Source organism: Pteropus medius, unplaced genomic scaffold, assembly GCF_902729225.1.
Source record: "Pteropus medius unplaced genomic scaffold, Ma_sr-lr_union100, whole genome shotgun sequence".
Classification (NCBI taxonomy): Eukaryota; Metazoa; Chordata; class Mammalia; order Chiroptera; family Pteropodidae; genus Pteropus; species Pteropus medius.
Genome location: NW_024351073.1, coordinates 5,951,198 through 5,976,737, shown reverse-complemented (window position 1 = coordinate 5,976,737; position 25,540 = coordinate 5,951,198). Strand labels below are relative to the sequence as shown.

At 41.1% G+C, this 25,540-nt stretch overlaps 1 protein-coding gene across 1 annotated transcript in view; it reads right to left on the bottom strand.

The window, feature by feature from the left end:
- ADAMTS12 (ADAM metallopeptidase with thrombospondin type 1 motif 12) overlaps positions 1 to 25,540 on the bottom strand; it is a 260,943-nt gene that overhangs the window by 116,705 nt on the left and 118,698 nt on the right. Inside the window, exons 4-5 of the mRNA XM_039842527.1 lie at positions 7,068 to 7,264; positions 6,260 to 6,343 (exon numbers count right to left, since the gene is read on the bottom strand). Coding sequence (XP_039698461.1) covers positions 6,260 to 6,343; positions 7,068 to 7,264 — 281 coding nt within the window. The remainder of the gene's footprint in view (positions 1 to 6,259; positions 6,344 to 7,067; positions 7,265 to 25,540) is intronic.

The window sequence follows — 25,540 nt, the reverse complement described above, 5'->3', positions numbered from 1 at the left end:
ACAAAGTTTAATCTGAGAACTTCCCATGTGTTTACCAAATAACTCACCTGACTATCAGAGGGAAAGATAACTTGATTAAAAAAAAAAAGTGACGCGCCAATATTTTTAATATTTATCTTAAAAGAGCAACTATTGTATAGGTTATTATGGACCCACAAACCACCTTGGGGGCAGGAGAAATCATTCGCCTACCCAAATCTTCAAAGTTTAACACATTTCTAACTCCAGAGTCCCACAGAAGTGAACCCAACACTAAATCATTCCAAGACCAAAAGGGAAATTCTCTGTGAAAACGGTCATCTCCTACTTGACTGTCAGCCCTACTGCTGTTCCTTCCAGCATGACACCCTCAGACCCCACCTCTGGATGGCACAGTGAACTGGGCCTATCTGACTTTATCCCAACTCACACGCATCCCAGTTTTGTCTCTATCCTGTTTTCAAAAGAAGTCCTCAATCTCTTACGATCCTAACCTCATCCTTTTGGCCTTTTATTTTCCTTCAAGAACTTTGGCACAGTTTCCTCATCCATGAAATGAGCATAATAGTAACAAGTTTACAGGGTTGTTGTGGATCTAAATGATGATGAGGAGGAGGAGGAGGAGGAGGATGAGAATAACAAGAATGATACTAACAAGTAAATTTATCGAGTGTTTTCTACAAGCCAGATACTATGCTATTACATGGATTAACAAGTTTGATTCTCATGGCAACTCTATAAAGTAGATATTGTTATCCCCATTTTACAAAATGGAGATATGGAGGCACAGACAAGTAACCTACCGAGGTTATACAGCTAGAAAGTGGTGGGACTAACTATAAATCTTCTACTTTCCATGATGTCAGTTGCTTACAAGAGTTGAAGAGGCAAGAGCCGAAGGGAAGAGTCTAGTCCTATCCCTTACTCCTGACCCACAAGGGGAGCAGGGAGGCCAGTGAATGAATTGGTCTAAAGGAGAAAGGGCTAGAGGCCAAGTTTGTGTCCAAGTCCTTGAGAGAGAAATCTCTGAAAGATAGGATTAGGGTCATAAGATGAAAATGAGAGCTTGACTCAGGGAGAGATGGGGGCAAGACAGGAATGACAGTAAGGTGGTTCGTATCTGAAGCCACTCTGATTTCTTGGCCCATGATGTCTAAACATGCTTGACATGCGTCTCCAGCTCGTGGCTTTGTCAACTTCAGTCTCCACTAGTCTGAAACATGACTACCTAAGTTTTTGAGAAAACCTCCAGGATGCTCCAAAGTGAGTATCACGTCAGACTACTCTCATTTATTCTCAAAATGTGATGAAAATCCATAGTGGTTTTTACATGGCAGTAACTGACAGAGAGAGAGAGAGAGAGAGAGAGAGAGAGAGAGGGAGAGAGAGAGAGAGAGGGAGATATTGATTAACCACAAAGTCTCTTGAACCTACCATAGAAAATGAAGTCCAAAATGGTGTTAGCAGTCAGATTTGATCAGAATAAGAAAGATTAGAGTCGAAGAAAGTCACTGATGAAAGAGACCTATCTCAGAGGCCCTGTCTCAGTATTCTTCACCTCATGTCACTTTCTCTAGAGCTTCAGAGACATGCCTCTAATGCTTTTCTCTCCATTTCATCTATCGGTTAGGAATCTTCCAGAGGCTCTCATTGGATTAGATCCAAATCCCTTTAAATGGCCACGAGGTCTGCCATGACTTGGCCACTGTTGACCCTCATCTTCATCCACTGACTCCTAGCCTCACTCATTCGCTCTTTTCTGTATTTATTATGTACCAGTAGGGCTAGATGATGAGTAACATCCAACCTAGCCTCTGCCCGCATGTCTTAATACTAATGGAGAAAAGTGCATCAATCGAAGAGATGTAAAATTACAACTGTAATATGTGTTATAAAGGAGACATGCATGGTGTTATGTAGGAGTGCAGCAGCGGTCCCCAATCCCAGGGCTGCAGACAGGTAGCCTGCAGAAGGTGAGTGGCGGGCTAGTGAGTGTATTTGAAGCTGCTCCCCAGCACCTCAGCTCCACCTCAGATCATCAGGTATTAGCTTCTCATAGAAGCACCAGTCCCTGATGCCAAAAAGGTTGAGGACCACTGTATAATAGAATATAACTGGGCGTGGGAGTCAGGAAAGGTTTCCCAGTGAAGTGACACTTGAGCTGAGTTCTGACCATGGTGCTAACTAAATTAAGACAAAAAGGAAGATGGCCCAGGCTACAACAAAATCAGGGGCAAGAGAAATCATGGTGAGTAGAAGACTACTGCTCAATCTTAAGAACAAAGGGCAGATGGGCATGAGGAAATGAGAGAGGGAATCAGAAAACCATGGGACTACTTTAAGAGAGGGGTATGGGCTGGAGAAGGGATGTCAGATGGGTGGACATTATCGGATTACCAGTCTGAGATCATCCTGGCTGCAACGAGAAAGCAAGATTGCAAGGACTCCAAGTAGACTGGAAAGTACATACAGCTGTAGCCCAGGAAAGAGGTAACTGTACCTTGAATTAAGTGATGGATATGGAGATGGTCAGACAAAACTGGCAATACCTGATGATGGACTGGACGTGAGGGACTGCGAGAAGGATGTGTCATGGATGCCTTCCAGGTCTCCGGCTTCTACAACTGGAAGGATGATGATATCACGTACAGTGGGAGGAAACACTGGAACAAGACCAGCTGAGAGTGGAGGTATCTGACTGGCTATGTTCCCTCTTGCCTCCAGCACAATTAAATTGTTTTATTTTTTTTTCACGACAAGGTTTCTCAGCCTCCCATTCTGTAGTTCAGTATCAGTGACGTGTTCATAGCACCTTGTACGTAAGGTGCTAGTTGAAGCACTAAAGCTACTGCCAGCGGAGGTGCCTCTACCGGGAATGTCCTTCCTTGCTGGATAATTCCTTCTCATCCTCTAAAGATAGCCAAGGATCCTTCTCTATCCCAGGTACTTTTTCATTTTTTTTAATACTCATGATAATCTCAGTTTGAAATTCTCTTTTTTGTGCTTTGGTGCAGTAGACTCTAAGCTCCTCAGAATCACAAAATGGGACCTATGTTCGCATTTGTACCTTCAGTGGCTGGCACAGCGTTTGACATACAGCTGATGCACCACAACTCTCTTCTCATTTACAGATGAGGAAACATGGTACGTGCAGCAACGATGTGACTTTCTCGGAGCTTCCTCCTGGATCAAAAAATCAGGACTAGAACTTAGGTCTCGTCGCTCAAAGGAGTAGTCACGTCCCAATACCTCGCACTGTACTTTCCGTCTGTGGCTTTTACCCTGATGTCCGTTAAGGGCTGGAATCATTGCTGTTTGTTGTTGGGTCTGCTGATTACTCAAAAGGTATGAAGAACAGCTTGAGCCCTTATCAAGGAACCAGGGAAATGAGAACTGTGAATTGCAACACTCCAATGACCCAGCAATTCTGTTGTTAACTTATGAACCTTGCACCACTTGCAAGTTCTATAAAAGCTTGAATGAGAAAGACATTTGGAAACTGGGAGAAAGGAAGCCATGGCTTTTTTTGCAGCAAATCAATTGTATCTCTTTGTATTTGCAAATGAGGATGGGAAGGAAAAAAAAAAACACAATGTAATTGTGATAGGGTCAGGGAGTCATGCCAATCAAATTCTCCCCAAAGATGTCACTGCAGCAAAACTTTGGTGGGAGATTTTGTTTCCTGGGAATGAAGAATTGTGGAGTTCTAAACGGCCAGCTACATGCAAGCCTCACTGTGAGGTCCTCCTAGTGCTACTGGTGGGATTGTAGAAGGTAAAGGTATTTCCTTCTCGCGCTCAGAAGAACTTTCCTTTTTTTTTTTCTTCCTGGCCTAAAACCCCTAAATTTCCATACATTCTGCAGCTAAGCATGCATATGTGCTAGGTCATTATACACTAGTGAAAATATGCCCTCTAAGGTATCAAAGTATAATTGTCAAAAGTTAAAAACATAATTCTCATACAAACATATAGAGAGCGCATCTTAAGGATGTATTGAACTCATTAATGAGGAGACAGGCAAGATGGCAAAGCTGGTTTAAAGGCAGATACACAAACTGATGCAACTGTAGTCAGTGAAAAAGAAGAATGCTGGAGTAAGATTGCTAAACGAGACACAAAACTAGTTCACGTTCCACAGACCAACAAAACCACAGCTTTCAGAATATCCCTCTGTTGGACATAAATCATTTTCATCTCTACTGGACAAAAACCACTTATACCCTATCAGTTCTCTGCACGTTAACATCTAACTTTACCGTGTCTAGGCCCTAATCAATAGTAAATAATAATCAGAGTTACCTTCTCATAGAGTCAGATCCATCATGTTAGACATTGGAAAGTTATGTAGTTTTGGTTGTGCCTGGTTTTTAAAGAAGTTTGGGATACATTTTCTTAACAAAAGGTTCACAGGAAGGAAATAATATACCCATCAGTATTCTAAGACGCCCAGAGCAAAGACATACTCTCAGGTCACTCAAGACAGAGTGACTATGGGAAGTGGGGGTGGTAGCAAAGAGAAGAAAAATGTATCTAGGCTCTGGAGATGATTATTTTAAAATCTTCTGATTGTGGAGGCTTCTCTTGCCCAGAAAACAATAAACCCTGCCTTGGGCATTCTGACCTTGGATCTCTTGATGGCGATCTGAACTATGCCCTTTTTCTTATATTTCAACTGCTGGTTAAATTTTATAGATTGCAAATGTATTTCCTCAGGTTGGCTGGTTCATTCATTCATTAAATTTCACATCGCTCACTTATTCATTCATCATTCATTCATGTCCCAGGCACTGTGTTAGGTGCTGGGGATACAGCCAAGAATAAAGAAAGTTTTTGACCTCATGGAATTCACATTCCGATGGTGGCTGAGATAAGTGAGAAAGGAGCAAACATATACACAGAATATTAATGAATTATGAGAATGGTATCCATAAAGGTAGTAAACTATATTCTGTGATGGAGAATGGTAAGTGGGGCCAACTTTGAGTAGGCTGGTCATTGAGACCTCTCTGAAGAGCAGAATTTAAACAGAAGCCTGAGCGGTGAGAAGGTGCCAGCCAGGAGCACAGCCAGGGAGGGGGTGTTCCAGGCACTGGGAATCTCACGTGCACGGGCCACGAGACTGAAGGCTTCCTTGTGTGTTCCAGAACCTACCTAAAGTTCAGTAAGTGTGAGGGTCGGAAGCAAGGCACAGGGAGTGACATAAAGACAGACAGGAAATATTATGAAAGTCTCTACAGGACATAGTAAGAAGTTTTGATTTTGTTCCAAAAACAATAGAAAGCCATTAAATAGTTTTCTACAGTGAAGCAACTCAATTTGTATTTTAACTCATCATTCTAACTGCTATGTAGGGAATGGATTATGGGGCAAGGCTGAAAAAAGGAAGACCATTAGGGTGTTCACTGCAGTAGTCCAGACAAGATGTGGTAAAACCTAAACCAATGACATGACTAGAGGTGTTGAACAGTGGGTGGTTTTGAGATGTATTTGGAAGTAGGAACACTGTGGGCCTTGTTGTTCGCTGTGGAAGATGTGAAAAGGAGGAGTCAAGAATGATCCCAGGGTTTATGCCACAGTGCACAGTGGCATCGTTTGCTGAGTTGGATAAGATGGAGGGTTGCGGGATGGGGAGGAGGCGGAACTGAGATGATCTGGGCAGAGAGTAATCAAGAATTCCATTTTGGACTTATTAAGTTTCCACGTTTGAGTGGATAATGACACATCCAGGTTGAGATGTCAAGTAAGCAATTAGATATGAGTCTAGAGTTCAAGTGAGAGACTTAAGCTTGAGGTATGAATCGAGAGTCCCAGCATGGAGATGAATATAAGTCTCCAAGAAGAGATGAAATCCCCAAGGGTAAAAGTGCAGATAGAAAACAGGGCCCAAATCTAAGAGATGTGTATTAATATGCAAGAGGTAAATAAAAGTCCAACATTTCCCCGTCCCTCTTAACTCTTACTGAATCACTCAACCATATAAGGACTCAGTCTATTTCCACTGTGGGGACATTCTTAGGCGCTGCTGCAAATCTGGTTTGTATGTCACTAGACACAGTGACCGTCAGGTGATTCCAATACATATATCCCAGAAATGTTCTCCGTCTCTCACTTGGCATCACTGAATTCCTGAGAAAATAATACAGAAATATTTTCCTTCCCAAGGGGCTTCTAACCACCATTCTGGTGCCTTCTTTCTTGTTCATCAAGAGCTCTTCTCAACAAAGGAGGGAGGGAGTGTGAAGACAGGGGTCAGACGGGTGGAGGGGGACTTTCCTTACCTCTTCTTCTTCAAGTAGAATGAGCCGCACCACGACAATGTGAATGGCATTGCCAATGCTTGGGCTGTGGAACAGCCCTGTGACCTAGAGTCATAAATGGAGAACCATTAGCCCAGATAAATGCCTGAGGTGGGGAAAAGGGCATCGTGATGCACTTCAGATGAATGTCATCTCATGGTGAGGACGTGTTGGTGGGGTGCAAAGAAGAGTGAGACACGCCCATATTACGCCCCTGGCCTGATCCTCAGTAAGATATTTCAAAGCATCCTTTCCAAGGTGACTGATTCCCAGCTTGAGGGATCGGTGACTTTCTTCTCTTTAACCCTTTCCCTGACCCAGGATCCTCTTTATTATCAGTGACTCAGGCAAATATCCTTCCTCAACTTGACCCTCTGTCTGGGGAGGCAGAAAACATCATGAATGTGAAAGGAAAGCTTGAAATTAGGGTTCACTAACTTCACTCCAATTCCAGCTCTAATTACCTTGAGGAAATCCTGTTCTAGCGCTTTGCCTCAGTTTACTAACAGAAATCGGTGAGATAAAGTCATACTAAAAGGATTGAGTCATGAATACCTAGCAGAAACTCTAAGTGATAAATAACGAATTTTCCTAGGATATGCATTTTGAAGAGAAAGACTGATATGTCCTTAATCTCCATTTTGAATCACTTAGGCAGGGAACAGATTCATATCTCTACATTAAAAGGACCAAAAAAAAAAAAAAAAAGCTGCTCTTGTTTTTGGAGGGTGGAGGATTCCTAATGACATCTATTCGCCAGCCGCCCCTCCCCCCATGCAGTCCAACATACCATGTTCATGATGGTGAGGATATAGGACTCCACATTCTCGCCCCCATGGTATTCGACCATCTTCGTGTCAGCCACCACCAGCGTCTCCACCCACCTCTCTTTGCTGATGGACCGCCTGGAGAGGCTTCGGCTTGGCAAGTTGTTTCTCTCCCATTTCTCCCGCTGTAGCTCCAGCTTCTGGGAGGTGCCGAGACTGTCTACACATTAGACAGAAGACGGTGAGATAATTCCATATTTCGTATCTCTAAAATATTACCGACTTATGCTGATAAAGAGGCAAGGTCGTAAGTTTAACTTGTGTTCAACGATGTATGAATGCAATGTTCTTATATAAATGACTGAAATGGAAGAAGGGTAATTTAAATGAATATGACCAAGATAACTGAAATTTGAATCTTACAGGGAAGTTCAAAAGTACTTCTTTGAAATAATTATTAGCTATTTTTTTAAATAAGTCCCTCACTATTAATAAATTACAATTAAGAATGGAAATATTCTTCTTCTCCTCCTCTAAATTATTCAGTGCCTACTGTTTGTAGGGTAGTGTGCTCAGCTTTAAAATGCCAAATTTTTATCCTCATGAACGTCTGAGATACATACTGCCATCTTCATTTTGCAAATGTGGAAGCTGATGATCAAAGCGGCTGGTTAAATAACTTCCCCAAAGTCACACAGTCCATAAAGAGTGGAAGATCCAGAGTTTTCTATGCCCTAAAGTCATTCATTTGCATATACACCACACTGTCTACCACAGAGTAAACAGCAATAAAACTGGAGAACACATAAGCAGGAAAAGCTGCAGGCAGTTCAGGACATTCTACTTTAAAAAGGTACAAAAAGAGATAGAAAAAAGATCTAGCAAAGGACAGGAAAATTACCAAGGTGACTAATAGGTTTCAGTATGAATAAGGTTTAATATATGAGGATCATAGTTTAAAAGGCAGAACCTAGGAGAGGCTATAGGATCATGAAGAAAACTGGAACCATTCTCAAAATCCCATTGCACTATATACTAGGGAGCACCTCCTTGAAACTTGAAAGAGGTCTATTTAAAACCAAATGGAATAAAGTGCTACTTCACACATCAGGGAGCTTAGCCCAAATGGTGGTCAAGGCTAATAGGTCTCGGTGAACTCAGAATGGCTTAAGGAGTTGATGAAAGATGAATTTACCAGGAAAGAAAATAAGGAAAGAAACTTGGACGGAGAAGCAGAGTCTCGGTCTCAGAAGATTTCCATCATAACGCCAGCTACACACATCCTACTCTCCCCATGGACACCCCAGACCCCTGGCAGGGGCAGAACACGGGGGCAGGGCAGCAGACTTCACTTCCTCTTCCTGATCTCTGGTGATGGCCGCCCAGCTTCAGCTTGAATATTTCCGGTGGTGGGCACTCACCAACATACAGTTAGGCGGTTCCCTCCTGCACGGAGCTGAACCCTCCAAGTGATTTCCAGGTATCGGTCTAGTCCTATTCTTTTCTAGAACAAGCCCCCCTGCCCCACTAAAACCATTCCTCCCCTCTCCCCACAGTGCTCTTTGGGCAGTAGTGTTGATTACACTGATTTGTCCTGTACCCCTTCCCTGTTCCTGTTTCACTGTCTATATGAAGTTAGAACACACTGAGTACTATCTACAAAAGATGATACATCGCCATAGGTCTAAAGCAATTCAAATTTTATTATTGTGAGTTTTACTTAAAAATAATAAAGCTGTACTTTGATATAAGATTTTTGAAGAATAATCCAGGACTGTGTAGGCCTTGGAGGGAAGTCTGTCAAGGCTCATAAACGAGGAGATGGTTAATCCCTCATCTGCAGTAGAAAAACTTTCTATTTTCCTTCTCTGCTTACTTTGTTCAGATAAGTAAGACTTCCCTAAGAAGTCGCCAGACTTTTCCAACAACTTTTAATTCTGCACCCTTGCCTGTTCCCCTGCCGGCCTCTCGTTCCTCTTTGAAGCTAATGGGAATGTTTTCAAACAACAGTCTGTTTCTAAATCTCTCTGTTGCAGCCAGGGAACAAGCCACACCTGAGCTCAGGTGGGGCCTGTGTTCTAGAAGGGATGTTAGCAGAGAGGGCCACGTGGAGGAATCCTAGCGACACATGTTAGGTGCAATGTCCTTCTCTCAACCCCCTCCTGTCCTTGTGGTGTGGGGGCAGACCTCCTCCAAACTGCAAGGATGCTCGCAGCTCTCCATGAGCTGTGTACTTGGGTGACCAGCACATAAGTAACTTCACCCAAGTGCCTCACAAAATCCTTGGTAAACAGATCTGTAACTCTCACTTGGCCCTGAAGGCTTAGCATCCATCCTCTCAGTCCTGGTCCCTTCGCAGGCGTCAGCTCACTGCAGTTGGCAGGAACAGGGCATTATGCAGTCCCTTCATTAGAGCAGGACCCTGCGCTCCAGGCTGCAGCCTCGGTTCCCAGGCCAGTTGAGGTTCTCCGCGCCTTTCAGGCCCTCAGGTATCTAAGGTCTCGAAGGTGGCGGGAGGCTGGCACAGGTAAGAAGTTGGTAGATAAGGGCGATTTCTCTGCTTCTCTCAGTTCTTTCTTTTCTCACTTCTCCTTCTTTAATCCCCCTTCTCCGCTTTTTATTTCCCCAATGTTGAGAGAGTTTAAAGAAAAGATTTCTTTCAAGCCCATCAAGTTATTTTCATTTTTCCAGTAAATAATCAGGTGAGTTACATAGTAAATTATCATATAGAAGGAAATATGAAAATGAGAAATGGGGCCTGGTGAAGACATACATCTTTTAATATTTAAATTTTTTCAACAAAACTTACACTAAGTACTTCCTAAAGGCTAGATTCTAAGCTAAGCACTCTGTACACAATACATCATTTAATTGTGCCAGCAAATCCATGAGATAAGCCCTAATGTCATCACCATTGTATAGATGAGGGAACTGAAGCTCAAAGAGATCAGGAATTTTCCCAAAGTCACACAGTAAATGACAGAGTCTAGATCCAGCCAAGTCTGGTTCTACTGCAACAACAGCAAACATTTACGGACCGGGCTCTACAGGCAAGCCCTACGCTACTTCCTCACGAACAGAGGCTGAGAAGTAAGTGACATGATCCTTGCACTTACAGAACAGCCAATCTAGTGGTGGGTAATACAAAATGAACATATGGCAATGTCGTTATCAGGTTTCAAATAACTCCCAAGGAGAGAGATATTAGTTCTATTATGGGTAGTGCCAGCCGCTTTGCAGAGGTGCTGGGATTTGAACTAGGCCATGATGGGACTGAGCTGAGAGAAAGGATTATGTCTATCTAGTCTGACTGCTGAGTCCTGATGAAGTCATCTCTGACTTGACAAGAGAAATGCTTCTGCTTTTAAAATTTCCAACCATTTCAGAAAGGTCATGATGCCAGACCTACACACCTGTCCTCAAGGCCTGATGACGAAGCCTGACAGCCTTTAGGGGCAGGTAAGGTATGAATAATTCTAGGATGCTCTCCTTGCACCTCCCTACACACACACACACACACACACACACACACACACACACACACACACACACACAGTCTTTGTCTGCTCAGGCTGCCATAACCAAATATAACAAATTTATTTTCTCACAGTCCTGGAAGCTCTAAGTCCAAGATCAAGAGGCGAGCGTGGTTGGGGTCTGGTGGGAGCTCTCTTCCTGGCTCCCCACTGTGTGCAGACATGGTCTTTCCCCAATGTGTGCAAGTGGGGAGGGAGGGAGACAGAGAGAGAGAGAGCAAGCGAGCGCACTTTCTCATCCTTTTCTTATAAGGCTGCCAATTCTACTGGATTAGGACCCATCTTCTGAACTCATTTAACCTTATTTACCTCCTTAAAGTCTTATGTCCAAGTACAGTCACACTAGGGGTTAGAGCTTTCACATGAGAAATTTGGGGAGACACAATTCAGTCCACACCACACACACTGTTTACAGCTCCCTCTTCTGGGCAGGCCTTGATCTGAGCACTTTCCACACTGCTAGGGTTTCCTGCTACTTGAGGGACTGTCCAGTTAGGCTCTAAGTACCTCAAGGGTATCTTCTTTAGCTTTGTACCCGGTGCCCAATACCATGTCTGGCAAATAGTGGCACCCAATAAATGTTGGATGCATGGGTGATAGAAATACAGCATGAATCAAAACCGGTTTATGATTCATGAATAAGGAAGAACTGCAGGAATTGTGTACTTCTCCCCATGAGATGACTTGTTTCAATTAGAGAATTCTCCACACCAAGACTGTGAATTGTTTGTTTTAAGGGGAGAAATCCAGCCAAATGGGCAGTTTTAACTAAGGACAATTTCCCATCCTGACATAGATCTGACTTTAATAAACCTGAAGCTAAAGACATGCAGGTATCTGTCCAGCATCTGCTGAGATGCCCGCTGCACACTAACAGAGCAAAGGTCCTAGAGATCCGTGAGAAACACAACTAATTGAGTATTTTTTCCTTTCCATGCTTGAGATAGTCCTTCAGAAGGCTCTCTCTCCTTTAGAGCTTTCTCGGGTAGCAAAGACTTTAACTGCTGCCTCTCAGGCTCAGGGCTGTCTGCAGGCGGGCATGGACCACACCTTCAGAAGGTTGCATGGAGGAGGCTGGAATGGTACCAGGAAGCAAGGAAAGTGAACACAGAAAGGGGGAGTCTGGAAGTTACAAAGTTTCTTATACTTAGAGATATGCTTTTTAGCATGCCAGTTACCTCTAGCACAGGCAATGAAGCCCATCTCTTCCGTGTAGAGAATGACTCAAGTCTCTGCCTCCTACCCTAACTCAACTTTTCCCTCACCTGGATTCTCCTCTGCCTCATATCCAGATTTCTCACAGACAAGGTGGTTTTCTGCCTAGCCCGTAATGGCTGACCACTCATTGACAGGCACAAATTGCCAGTATGATCTTCTTGAGAGATCTGAAAGTACCAAGATTTCATGGAGAGAAGAAGAAAACACTATTCATGTTTGGAAACCTCGATTCATATGCACTTTTAAATGTAGCAGGAAAATCTGGAGTGATACCTACTGGATCGCTCATTGATGAACGCTCTCCCCACTGGCATCAGAGGCTCAGCGTGTCTATTGGTAAGAATCCCAGCAGTCGGCTACTTTCTCTGCTGCTACTCCCGGATCACACACAACGGCTTGATATTGCGTTTCACCAACTTGACTGCAGGCACAAGTAGTTCTAAGCTCCTCTGCACCCCCAGATCTCTCAGAAAATGAACATCCTCAGTAATAAATGTTAACGTGGCAAGATAGCAAGAGTAAGGCTGGAAGTCAGGAGTAAAGACCTTGAGGGCAGTAATCACTAAAATAAACTGCAGACACCTTGAGAAACACCTCTCCATTTTTGAGCACAGAGCAACAGCACAACTCCACCCTTTTAAGATTTAATTTTTAAAGAAAGTGAAAGAGACCATATTTGCATGGGGTCCCATTTACATACCAATGAACAGATTATATACATAGGGCATATTTTACAGTTCTTTCTCTCTACTTAATGCTTAATTTCACACAAATACAACTTCTTGCATGCCAATTTATTATCAATATAGCCTTTACAGTCACATGGGTTTCAAATGTTCTTTTTTTTTCTCCTGGCAGACATGGCTCTCCTGCATCCAGAATCTAGGCTAGAAATAGGTCCATTTCCTTACAATTTTCCTCTATGGGATTTTTTGTTGTTGGTTGGTTGGTTTTGTGTTGTTTCTAGCACATCTCTTCACTGGGAGTGACACTTTTTCAGAGCTCCAGTGTTATGCAGGTGTCTGCTTTCAGCTTTCCACTTTCCATGGACTCAGAAACTGGTCCTCAGTCCCCCACGCGTGGGCTCTTAGCATCCAGAGTTCTGAGCTCCAGAGGAATCGTCTTCAGTGTTTGGTTAACCTCTGGATTCTGCATTCCTATCTTTCTTCTCCTTCCTCCCTCCTTCCCGCCTTCTCTTTATTTCCTTTTTTGCCGCTGAGAACTTTGCTCATATTCTTGCCCAATCTACTATATCTGCATTTAAAGGAAAAAAAAATTTGTACAAGTTCTTTATCCATAAATTTTAAGTTTTACATACTGGGGCTAGGAGTTTCTGCAAGGTCTCTAGTTTATAATATTTTTGTGTTACCTTTCAGGGTGAAATTCAGCCTTAATATACTTAGAAAATGGCATGTTTACTTTACAAAAAAATGTTTCAGTACAGTAGGAAATGCTATAGAATGTATAGTTTCCCAATGTGTTATAAGAATCTGTTTTCTAAAATAATCTAAAGACATCAAACACATCTTCATTTCTTAGGCCTTCTGGGGCACTACAGGACTGACAAAGTAATTCAGGGCAGAGGGACTCAGGAGACATCAATTATAATCCTAGGGGACATTGTATCAGCTGCAATCACAAATCACTTTGCTCTCGTGACAAGTGCCAAAAAGAGAGAGTCTGCAGTTTGCATTTTTCTATTAAAGGTCAGAAAAATATTATTCTTGTTATGAACCAAAGGCAGGATGTTATCTATTAGCAAATGTAGCAAATAAAATTGATTTGCCACTGTTAATTCTTTCAGCTCAAAGCTGTGTTTCATTTTCTTCTGCCTGGGTTAACCTGCCATTTTGGACAGCATCTCCCTGAGGGGGAAGCCCTTCTTTACCAGGGAGAACTAGACTAGTGTCTCAGTCATGTGTGGTGTCTTTTAACATGCAATATTTGCTGAATGAGAGTATGGATTCATCCACTTAATATTTATTTGTGGGGGGAGGGCGGTATACAGAGCAGTAAACAAAATAGAAACAAAGTGGTATTCACATTCTAGTGAGTCTAATCTGAATTTTATCATTCAATCATCAAACATGAGCCCCTTTGGTCCTCACTTTGGGACAATACAGAGATGAGTATTCTAGAGAGGCTGTAAGTAGATACGGCTCCCAAAAGGCCTGTTTGGGCTCCACGGGATTCACCGATTTGTAAATGCTGAGTTGGTCTTCAATAGCTGTCTGCAGACAAAGGCAACGTCAAGGGTGACAGGGTCACAGGCCTGATTGGTTCCAAAGTCACCCTGGGCCTCCCTATGCTGGGCCAAGCTGAGGAGCAGGCATTGGTGAAGGACCATGTCAGTATCAGGCAGCCCGAGTCCCTTTTCATGTTGTCTCTTCTCCTCACTCCGGGGAAGAGTTAACTACCAGAGTGATACCATTTCAAATTCTGTGTGTGTCAATGATCAGGGGAGGATCAATTATCTCAAAATTTCTAGCAGAACTATCTTGAGGCAAGAGAAAGTCACTCACAGAGAGAACTAGAACTCAACTATGCAAAGCCACAGCCACAGTTCAAGACACTCAAGGCCATAAGCTGATGGTCAGGATCTGGCTTTAATAGAAGATCTGAATCCTACAAATACTGAAGTCATCCTTTCCCAACTTTTTTTGAGGACCGTTTCATTCAAGGGACCTGTCACCCAACAACAGACTTAATGAGCCATCGCATTAACATTTTTCTTGGCAGCTTTACCCATGTCAAACTATCAACTCCTAAAAGTAGAATGCTAACAATAAACATGCACACATGTCAAAATCGGGCAAGTTTTGTTTCCTAAAGGAAATACTATTCTGAGTAAGGTGTTCTCTTGCCTTAAAGGGACAAGAGATCCTACAAAATAAGGCATTCCCCTTTTAGCTCTAAAATTTCTTATAAGTTCATTAGAGAAAGTGAGATTGTGGGTGATTTTTTCTTTTATCCACTTTTTTTATATTTTCTATATTATTTTTATAGTTATAAAATATACTTGAAAAAATGAAGATCCTTTACTTTTATTTCCCTCACAATTTTATAATTTAATGGCAGCAATTTTCTGAGTTTTTTCTCTCATTCTCTTGTTAATATCTGTCCTTTTAACTGAGGAACCAAAGGCTATTCTCCCCCAGCAACAGCATAAGAACATAATAACCTACATAATTATTAAGAAATATAAATCTACCCATTTTGTCTACTTATTCATTACCTGGTTCTCCAAAGGTAGAGAAATAGACCTGGGTGTTGGGGGAGGGGTGGAGGGATGCAAAATCAAGGAGGAAAGAAAAAAAGGAATTATTTTAAGTAATAAATCAGCCATTCTTGTATGAAGGTATGCAGCTAGTAAAGATCTTTGAAAATACAAGCCAGGATTTCCATTAAGGAACTAGAGTTACATGAAGTATAAAGGGAGGCTGTGAACTTAGCCAGACAGACGCACTTCCTGGGGCAACAGAAAGAACACCATGGTCTACAGAAGCACAGGATAATACACAGCCGCCAACCACATGTGGCGACTGAGCACTTGAAATGTGCCAAGGCAAAACTGAAATGTCTTGTAAATGTAAAATATACCCTGGACTCCACATTAACAATTTACATTGATTACATGTCAAAACAATAATATCCTGAATGTCTTGGGCTAAGTAAATTATTAAAATTAACTTCTCATTTCTTTTTATTTTTTTCTCTTGGACACTAGAAAATTGAGAATTACATATGTGACTTGCATTTGTGACTCGCATTATATTTTTATTGCATATCACTTGTTTAAGAGCTCGAGGCACTTGGATGTGAATCTAGGGTCTCCCAATTATTTGCTGTTTTGTCTAAAGTCTGGCTTACAGAATTGCTGTAAGGAAGAGTAAATTAGAATGTGGGATGAGTGTCAAGCACAATACCATACCAGTCACAATAAGTGTTATTTTGTTTTCCTCAATCTTATTTGCAACTAAAGATATGATATTCATAATAGGTCAAAATCCTAGTTCTTCTTGTTTTCAGTTAAAGCTTATTTAATTCCCCTGACTTGGGAAAGCCATGACTTTAACCAGCCTGGCTGCCTCATCCCTGCTCTCACTTGTAAAATATCTTAGTTTCTCGTCCACGAGACCAGGAAACAGCACTCAGAAGCAAGTAATTTTTACTTATTGTTTTCCCATACTCTTTTTTTTAGTAAATTCTGACACTGATATTTATTTTTAAAAGTAACTTCCTGTCCACTGACAGATGAATACACCAAATGCAGTATACGCATAAAATGGAATATTATTCAGCCCAAAAAAGGAAGGGCACTCTGACATGCTACCACATGAATGAAACTTGAGGACATTATGCTAATGACACAGCCTGGCCCAAGAGGATAAATACTGTATGATTCCATTTATATGAGGCACCAAGAATAGTTCAATTCATAGAGACAGATGATAGACTAGTGGTCGCCAAGGGCTGGCAGGGGAGGGAAATTATGAGGAGTTATTGTTTAACTGATCCAGAGTTTCCGTGTGGGAAGATGAAAAAAGTTTTCTTGACGCAGAGATGGTGGTGACGGCTGCACAACAACGAGAATGTTTTAAGGCCACTGAAATGTGTACGTAAAATAGTTAAAATGGTACATTTTATGTTATACAGATTTTGTGATTAAAAAATAAATTTTAAAAAAGTAACTTCCACGGTAGATGGTGGATGTCGAACTGAATACAAATCCACCCAATCTCCTGCACTTGTTATCACTACATCAGTAATTCCCACCGTGACCTTTAGGTTCCTAAAGAGACTCAATCACCAATCAGTGTTTCACCATCACTGAAGTGTGCTTATTAAGGCATTAACATTTCAACAAGTGGAGTTATCAAAGTATGAATTTCCTAAATAAGCTTTAATTAACGTTTTAATTAGCCAGAAATTCCATTTTCCAAAACATCCCAGTGAAATGAGGTTTGACAGTGACATGAATTAGAAGCTCTTTCCCTGGGCCTTTCCTGCCCACTGTGACATTCTCTCCCTGTCCTGAGGCTACGATCGATCCATCAGCGATAAGTCAGTCTCGGCTTAATCTTTATGCCTCTGTCCACTCTGCCCTTTTGAGGCTATTAGAGTTTCCTAGGCAGCTCTTTTTGGCTTAATACTGTCAATCTGAGAGATATTGTCCTCTGTAGGTCTGCTTGCTTTTTTGGACTATATATTTCAAGAGTCTAGGTTTTGCTCTCTAATCTACCACCTACCTCCGTGTTTGTCTGCCCAAGAAGGCAGCTCTCTCCACACATCTACCATATATAACTCCCCTCTGAGATGTCACTTTGGGCCTCCGGGTTTTAGACATAGGGGTTCTGGAATTTTCTCTTCTCAAAAATGGGGTGGTGAATTCAACATACTTAAACTGTGATTTTTAATTAGGTATATGGTACTGTACATGTATTCATAACCTGCCAGGCCTGCTCTGGCCTCTAGAGGGAAAGACAAAGAAAGTATGAACTACAGTTCTTAACCTCAAGACGTTTTCTCATTTATTGGAGAAGAGAAAAAAAAAAACATCAGCAAGAGAGATAATCACACAAATGATAAATGATTAAATGTCACAAAGAGAGATAATAGGAGTTTAGAAGGTAAAGAGATCAAGGAAAACTGGATTCAGTGAGCACCTACTATTTTCAATCACCATGCCAGGCCCTAAAATTACAGAGATGAATAAAATCATCTTTGTTTCCATCAGGCACTCTCTGTCGAGTTAGCAAGCAGAACAAACTTACTTCTCAAGGCGGTAAGTAGGCCTTTCGGGGTGGGTAGAATGTAACTAGAGCAGATAGGATAAGCAGGATAACAAAGGTGCAGACACAAGGGTTGATTGTGTGTCCTTCTGAGAATTCAGAATGGCCTGGATAATTCCAAGTGGCCTAATCCTAAACTATTTCCAATTGCCAAGTGATTAGGGGGCATCAGCTCTCCTTTATGTTATACTTTGCTCATTAAATGAGCTTGTATTTCTGAACCGACACAGACAGGGATGGTGGGAGAAATCCAGAGAGCCTGTAATAGGGCTGCAGATGGAAGCTGGGCAGGAATTCTCATTTTGCTGCAAATACCCCACAAAGTGAACATTTATGGATATTTCCCATGTCTATAACTGAGTGGTGACTCGTCGTGGTTTCCAGCATATGAAAATTGAACAGTGACAACCAGGTAAGGTAGGAGAATTTAAAGACAATGAGTAAAACTCGTTTTTCTCAATAAGAGCATGTACTTTTACACAATCATAGTTGCTTTTCTTAATACCCTGGGAGTAGGAGAGCAGGTATCACCAGCCCCATTTTACAGATAGGTCGACTACATTTTAAAAAGCTTCAATTAGGAGGCATAGACACAGAGATCGAGAACCCCCCAGAAATGGACCCATGTGATTTTTGGTAAAGGCACAAACTCATTCAGTGGAGGAGATCTGCAGCAATTGGGTGGCCATGGGCAAAATAAACAACCTTGACCTAAGCCTTATTTCTTATATACAAATTACTTCAACATGTATGACTATATAGACTTAATCATGAAATGTAAAACTATAAAATTGTTTGGAAAAATAGTAAATCTTTGGGATCCAGGACTAGGAAGAGTTCTAAGACTTAGACCATCCATGAAAGGAAGAATTGATAAAGCAGATGTCATCGAAATTTAAAATTCTTGCTCTGCAAAAGCTAATGTGAAGGCAGGGTGATGAAAATGTTCTACAGTTGACTGTAGTGATGTTTGAAGCACTCTGTGCATACACAAAAAGCCACTGAACTGTACTGAAATGGTGAATTATATTTAAGTGAATATGTCTCAACAAAGCTGTTTTTTTAAAATGCCAATGTGAAGAAGATGAAAAGACAAGCTACAGACTGGAAGAAAATATCCGCAAACCACATATCTAACAAAAGAATAGCATTACAAATATACAAAGAATTCTCAAAACTCAACGGTAACTGAAAAAAAAAATCAAATTAAAAATGAGCAAAAGACAGGACCAAACATTTCATTGAAGAAGATGTAAGGATGCTTAAAAAGCACATGTAAAGCTATTCAACAGCATTACCTACCATCGGGAAGTGCGAGTTAAAACCACATGAGATATCGTTACACACCTATCGGAATGACTAAAATTAAAAACGGTGACAGCATCACTATTGTGATGTTAGATATGGAGCAACTGATCACCATGTACTGTGGGTAGGAATGTAAAATGGTACAGCCACTCTGGAAAATAGCTTGGTAGTTTCTTATAAAACTATGCATGCAATTACCACATGACCCAGCAGTTATTCTCTTGGGCATTTATCCTAGAGAAATGATGACTTATGTTCACCAAACCAGTACACATATGTTCCCTGCAACTTTATTTGTGATAATTAATAACTAGATACAGCCCAGCTGTCCTTCAAAAGGTGAATGGCTAAACATTATAGTATACCTACCATGGAATACTACTCAGCAATGAAAAAGAACAAACCAGTGATACATACAACTTGGATGAAGCTCTAGGGAATTTTGCTGAGTGAAAAAAGCCAATCCCAAAAGGTTACACACTGTGTGGCTCCATTTACATAACATTTGAAATAAAAAAATTCTAGAAAATTTTAGAACAGATTAGTGGTCGATGGAGGTTAGGAACGAGGGATGGGGAGCCCGGGAGGGAGGTTATGAAAGAGCGACGCAAGGGATCTGTTTGGGGATGGAACCCTTTAGGATCCTGTGGTGATGGACCCGTGAAACTACATATATAATAAAATTGTGTAGAAGTAATTACACACACGCACACACACACGCACGCACACACACACGAGTACAAGTAAACTGAGGAAACCTGAACAAGATCAGTGAATCATGCCAATGCCAATACCCTGATTGTGATATTGTACTATTGTCTACAAGATGTTACCATTAGGGGAAATTGGATGAAGGGTACAAGAGATCTCCTTCTATGATATCCTACAACTGTATGTGAATCTACAATGACCTAAATAACAATTTTATTAAAATAAAAAAAATTATTTGTCTAGTCTCACACAGTAGTAGTGAAGTAAACCATTAAACTCCTAGTCCAGAGGCAGTGACTCGCCACTACCCACCCTTCTGGCTCGACAGCCCTCTGAGCCCCGATCTGTGCTTCCTTCCTGCGTGAGCAGACTCAGCCCCAAGAAGAGAAACCTCTGAGGAACGAAAGTAGGGGAGGGAGAGGGGACATATCCGTAATAACAGCAGCATGCATGACATGATCCCAGGTGTGGGGAATTAGAGATGTGAGCATTAGTACATAAAAACAAATAAGGTAAATCAAATACATGTAGCTTATAAAAAGGCCCAGCTGGGCCGTCCACCTGCTAGGGGGATTTCTTCAGGTTCTGCTTCTCATCAGCCAACCACCCTAGAACATTTGTCCTCTTCCAGTTTCCCCAGTGGGGCAAGGCTACTGCTCTCTTCCAAAATCTGTTCTTCCTTCCTTCCTGGCTGGGCCTGTGGCTGCCTGGCTACCACTTTAATTAAGTGAGACTTAATGAGCTCCCTCCACATCCATTGTGGAACATACAGGCCAGTGTTCACTTAGTCCTTTTAGCGCCCCTTGAAGCTCGAAAGGGAATGGCATTGATGACCACCCACCCATCCCAGCATAGCCCTTGGGAGGTCTGCATCACTAAGAAGTTATCTAAATCTGAACATATGGAATTACTGAGAAGCTCTCCTCAGATTTTATTTGTTCAAAATAAATTAAATTAAAATTAAAACATTCATCCAAGCCAGGGCAAAGGCGCTTTGAGTGGGAGCAAACCCACGGTCTTGGCCTTCCAAATAACCACACTTAGAGTCGGCAAATGAGACAGAGACTCTAGTCACCCAAGTCCTTTGCCAACTGGAAACTTCACTTGGGATAAAATTTGAAGATACAAGCCACATAACCGTCAGCATAATACCTTTCTCATAGTCTGCCTTAAGCCATTTGAAATAAAAATGGAGACTACCTCACAGCTACAAAACCCAAACGTCCTTGTCATTCTCCTTTTTCAGATTTCCTGTTAATGTCAACTTAAAAGAGACTGACAACCACCAACCACAACCTTCAGTGAGCTTTGTAGTGCATGCACTGGATCAAATGGATTTTCTGAGTATTCACAGAACAGGCTAAAAACAGACAGTTTACAGTCTCCTAAAGCAAGCACGGAGTTCGGTCTGATGCATAAATGGGACATCACTCCTGTCCTAGACACTCTTTTACAAGAGAACTGACCAAATGATGAAGGCATCAATATCAGTAATTTATATAAAGCGATTCCAGCATTTGTTCTAGAATCAGCTTGGCTTCGCTACAGGGTATTCTTTGTTTTTCTACAGTATTACAAGGCACCAATGGCGATCATGAGTTTGTGAAAATCTACACATGCCTTCTCAATCATGAAAGAAATCCCATCTGAGGTCTCCTACTGAATACTTTCTATCGCTTTCTGTGTTTTTAAACACTGAGGATATGTGATGGCATAGATAAGACTATAAGTCACGTAGAAGGCGCAACTTCCTGAACCCTTCATCAGCTAACTGTTCTGGATAATGAAGAGTCCACTGCACAACAAGCTTGAAGTGAACCAACTCACCAAAGGCAAAAACAGGGCTTATTAAGGTGCATGCCAGTGGCAAATGGCACTCAATCTATTTTTCACCTCAGTTAACAAAAACTTTCGTAGGTGAGAGCTGTTTTCTTTTATGTAACAACTATGCATTTCTTTTGAAATTGGAATTTCCCTAGGACCTTTTCATGTACTCTTCATATTTGGAGAACTTGGTGGTGTTGATACTAGTTCAGCAGAACCCATGAGCTGAAATCTGAACTTTCTCAATGATTCCAGCATGTGACTTCAGATTTCCATCTATACAAGGAGGCTGACAACGGCATCTACTTGGGGGCTGTTCTAGCACAGGACCTGGTATATAATAAATGCTAAAAAAAATGGTAACCCTTCCTTCCCTGAACTCCATGTTTTCCTCCTGAAACCATCCCAATCTGCCTTTTCTCCCGCCTGCTTAATTCTCCAGCCCAGGCCTCTCCTCTGCTCCTCACTCTCTAAATTCCATAGGCCTTGTTCTGATTTCTTCAATGTGCCCTGCTCCTTCCTTCTGCAGGGCCTTTCTATGTGCTGTCTGTTCTGCCTAGAATGCTCTTCCCTTCCTCCTTCATCTGCCTGACTCATCTTCCTTCTCAGCCCAAACGTCCCTTCCCTGACCGCCATAACTAGAATAAATCCCCCATAAACATGCTCTCATCCAACCAGGTACTTCTTTTTGAGCACTTTTCATACTAATGATTTTACATTTATCTGAGTGTTTTTACATTAATGTCAATTTCCACCATTAAGCGCTTTGAAGGCAGAGACCACCTTTGTGGGCAGCGGCTGCATCTGTTTTTTTGTTTTTTTTTTAACTTTTCATTTTGAAATAATTTCAGATTTATAAAAAATCTGCAAAAATGGTATAAAAAGTTACCGTATGCCCCTTACCCAGCTTCCGCATAAGTTAACATCTTACCTAATCATAATATAACTGTCAAAGCCAGGAAATTAACACTGATATATAATACTGTTAACTAATTTATACACTTTATCAAATTTTGCCACAGTCCAATTAATGTTCTTCACCTGTTGCAGGCTCCTCATACTGCATTTAGTTGTCTCGTTTCCTTGGAGTCCCTCAGCTCTGGCACAGCTTCTCAGTTTTCCTCTGTCCTTCGTGACTATGATACTTTTGAAGAGACCTGACCAGTTATTTTGTACAGTAATAACCCTCAATTGGGGTTTGTCTAGTTTCTTAAGGATTATGCATTTTGGGCAAAAATACCACATATATGAAGCCATGCCCTTTTTAGTGTATCTTATCAAGGGGTAGATGGTAGAAATATACCTTATTACTGATGATGCTAATTTTAATCACTTGATTGGGGTGGTATCCATCAGATTTCTCTACCGTAAAGTTACTATCTGTCCTTTAGTAATAAGCATTTTGTGGAGAGATACTTTAAAATCATAAAAAATCTTGTTTCTCATACTTTCACCCACTAATATTAGCAAACACCAGTGATTCTCACCTGCAATAAAAACTATTGCTCTGACAAATAGAGATTAATATTTCCATCATTCCATCTACATTTATTAATTAGAATTTTACTGTAAGGAAAAGCTTGTCCCTTCACCACCATTTTTTTTTCAATTATTTATTTATAAATTGTTTGGACTTATGAATATTTATTTCATTCTGCCAATCCAATATTATCATCATTTATTTTGTTGCTTAAATTGTCCCAGCTTTGACCACTGGGAGCTCCTTCAAGATGGTTCTGTGTACTTTCAACATGTTCAACATTTCAAGCACTTCCTTATTTTCTGGCAGCATAAGATGTTCTAGGTTTGTCTTCTATTTCGCCTGTCCTAGACACGGAATCAATCACTTTACCGACAAGCCAGGTTTTATTGGTGAATGGTATTAGAAGCTAAAATCTAATTGCTAGATGAGCTCGTTGCTACTGGAGTATCACTCTCTCAGCCGACAGAGCTAGGAAATACATGTGTGTGCACATATGTATATTTACATCTATACCAATTTCTGTATCCATTTGTCTGTTCATCTATCTGTCCATTTGTCCGTCCATCCATCCTCCATCCAACCACTTATCTACCCATCTCTTAAAAAACATGAGTTCATACTGATAACTCTGGGTGGCTAACATCGCAGGGTTTATTTTACCCTTCCTCTTTTTTTAATTTATAATTTCTTTCTCTACCATTGAGAAACCTAATTCTTATTACCCACAGTATACTTACTTATTTGCTCATGTACATGAGCTTGTAGTTTCAGAATTGCTAACCTATACCACTTTGGAAAACAAATTTACTAACTAGAATACAGCATTTGCATACTTTTTTTGGTTGGTCTTTAGCCTTAAAGCACAATCAAAACACTGTTTTCTTGTGTTATTTAGGTTGGTTCTTTTCTCCCCCACCTACTTCAGTGTGGTTATGTTATTCATTTGTAATACAGTTAAGTTCATTTGCTACTGCTTGTATTCCATTTTGATTCTCCCCATATTCTAGTTGATTTTAGTTCATTTTTCTTTTTTGAAAATATAACATATAATGATGGTTCTAAAAGTCAGAACTACACAAAGGCACACTCAGAGGAGAAAATGAGAGTGACTTTAGGGTTACAAAGCCAAAAGTGTAGATGCAAAAAGAGATCGAAACTTGCAGCCATATGTGCAATCCATCGATCATGAAAATAATATAGAAAAATAAACAAAACAGTGTTTGAAAAAAATGTAATAGATGAGCAATCCATACAAACCAAGCATCTGTGTTCTAATCCCAGCCATTTGATACTCGATAAGTCTCTTCAATTCTCTGAAGCTAATTCCTCTCCTCTGAAATGGGACTAAAATTGTGTGTCCTTATTACTTTCCAGGTCTCATGTGCAGATTCAAAGGTATAATAATTATGATCATTCTGTTAAAGTTCTGTGTTCATGTTAAGAATTAATAACTGATATTACTTCAGGATTCTTCTTAAAACTGAATTAAAAAAAAAAATGTCTGAAGGCTAAATCAACCTGTTAAATTACTGGTCAGATCAATTTTCTGCTTCTTCACTTAGGTCTACATTCCAACCATTGTCACAATGAAAGCCAGAGAATCTTCATGTAGAAATGATGTTGAATCTAGTTTCTGCCACTGGAGCATGAAGTCAATGAGCTGAGGCTATAGGTGGGACCCCATTATAAACCATTCCGGACGCTCACCATGCCTCCTTTTTAATTCTAAATCACTGAATCTTCCTCCCATTTCCTGTCTTTGAAACTAACATTCATTAAGCATTTACTATGAGTTAGTCACTGTACTAGAAGTTGAGGAGATGGCAGTGAAAAATACTGACATGGTCCTTGGCTTCACAGAGCTTGAAATCTAATGGTGAAGACTCACCATAAACAAGTGAGACAATCAAACCGATCAAAAATTAGAGGTCGTAATATGCACTATGGAAGACACAAAGAGGCTGCTGGGATAAATGGCAGTATAAGAGAAAAATGTATTTTATAGAGAGTGATCAGGAGAAAAACACTTCGAGGGAGTGATACGTGCACTGAGACTTAGATGATGAAAAACACATGTGCAGACACAGAGGGAGAATATTCCAGACATAGAAAAGAGCAAGAGCGAAATTCCTAAGACAGGAACAAGCTTGGAGGATACCACAAACCATCAGAAAGATTGGTTGGGACACACTGAATGTGGAGCAAGTGGCATAAGAGATCACCCTGAACAGACAGGCAGGGCCAGATGACATGTAGCTTTGAGAGGTGGCAACCAGGAAGCACATTAAAAATGATGTGATCTTTTCTTCTTCTTTTCTCTTGCACTAAAGATTCTAATAAAAACTTTCACCCCCACCATTTTCAAATTCCATGCTTTTCTCTGAAGCCAGCTTTATCCCCAGCCCAGGACCCCGACAATGCCCTCACACGCAAATCCTAGCCCAGTGAGTAACTGATGAGCCTAACTGGATTTATTTCCCATACCCTGAACCTTTTCTCCCTTCCAGCCCCACCATCCAAATTAACATGGAACTTTCCAAGGCACTTTGGTACTGATTCCCCTCAGGGTGACAACCTTTGGTAACCTGACCCTGTTGCTAGATATCATTCAATTTTTACAGCTG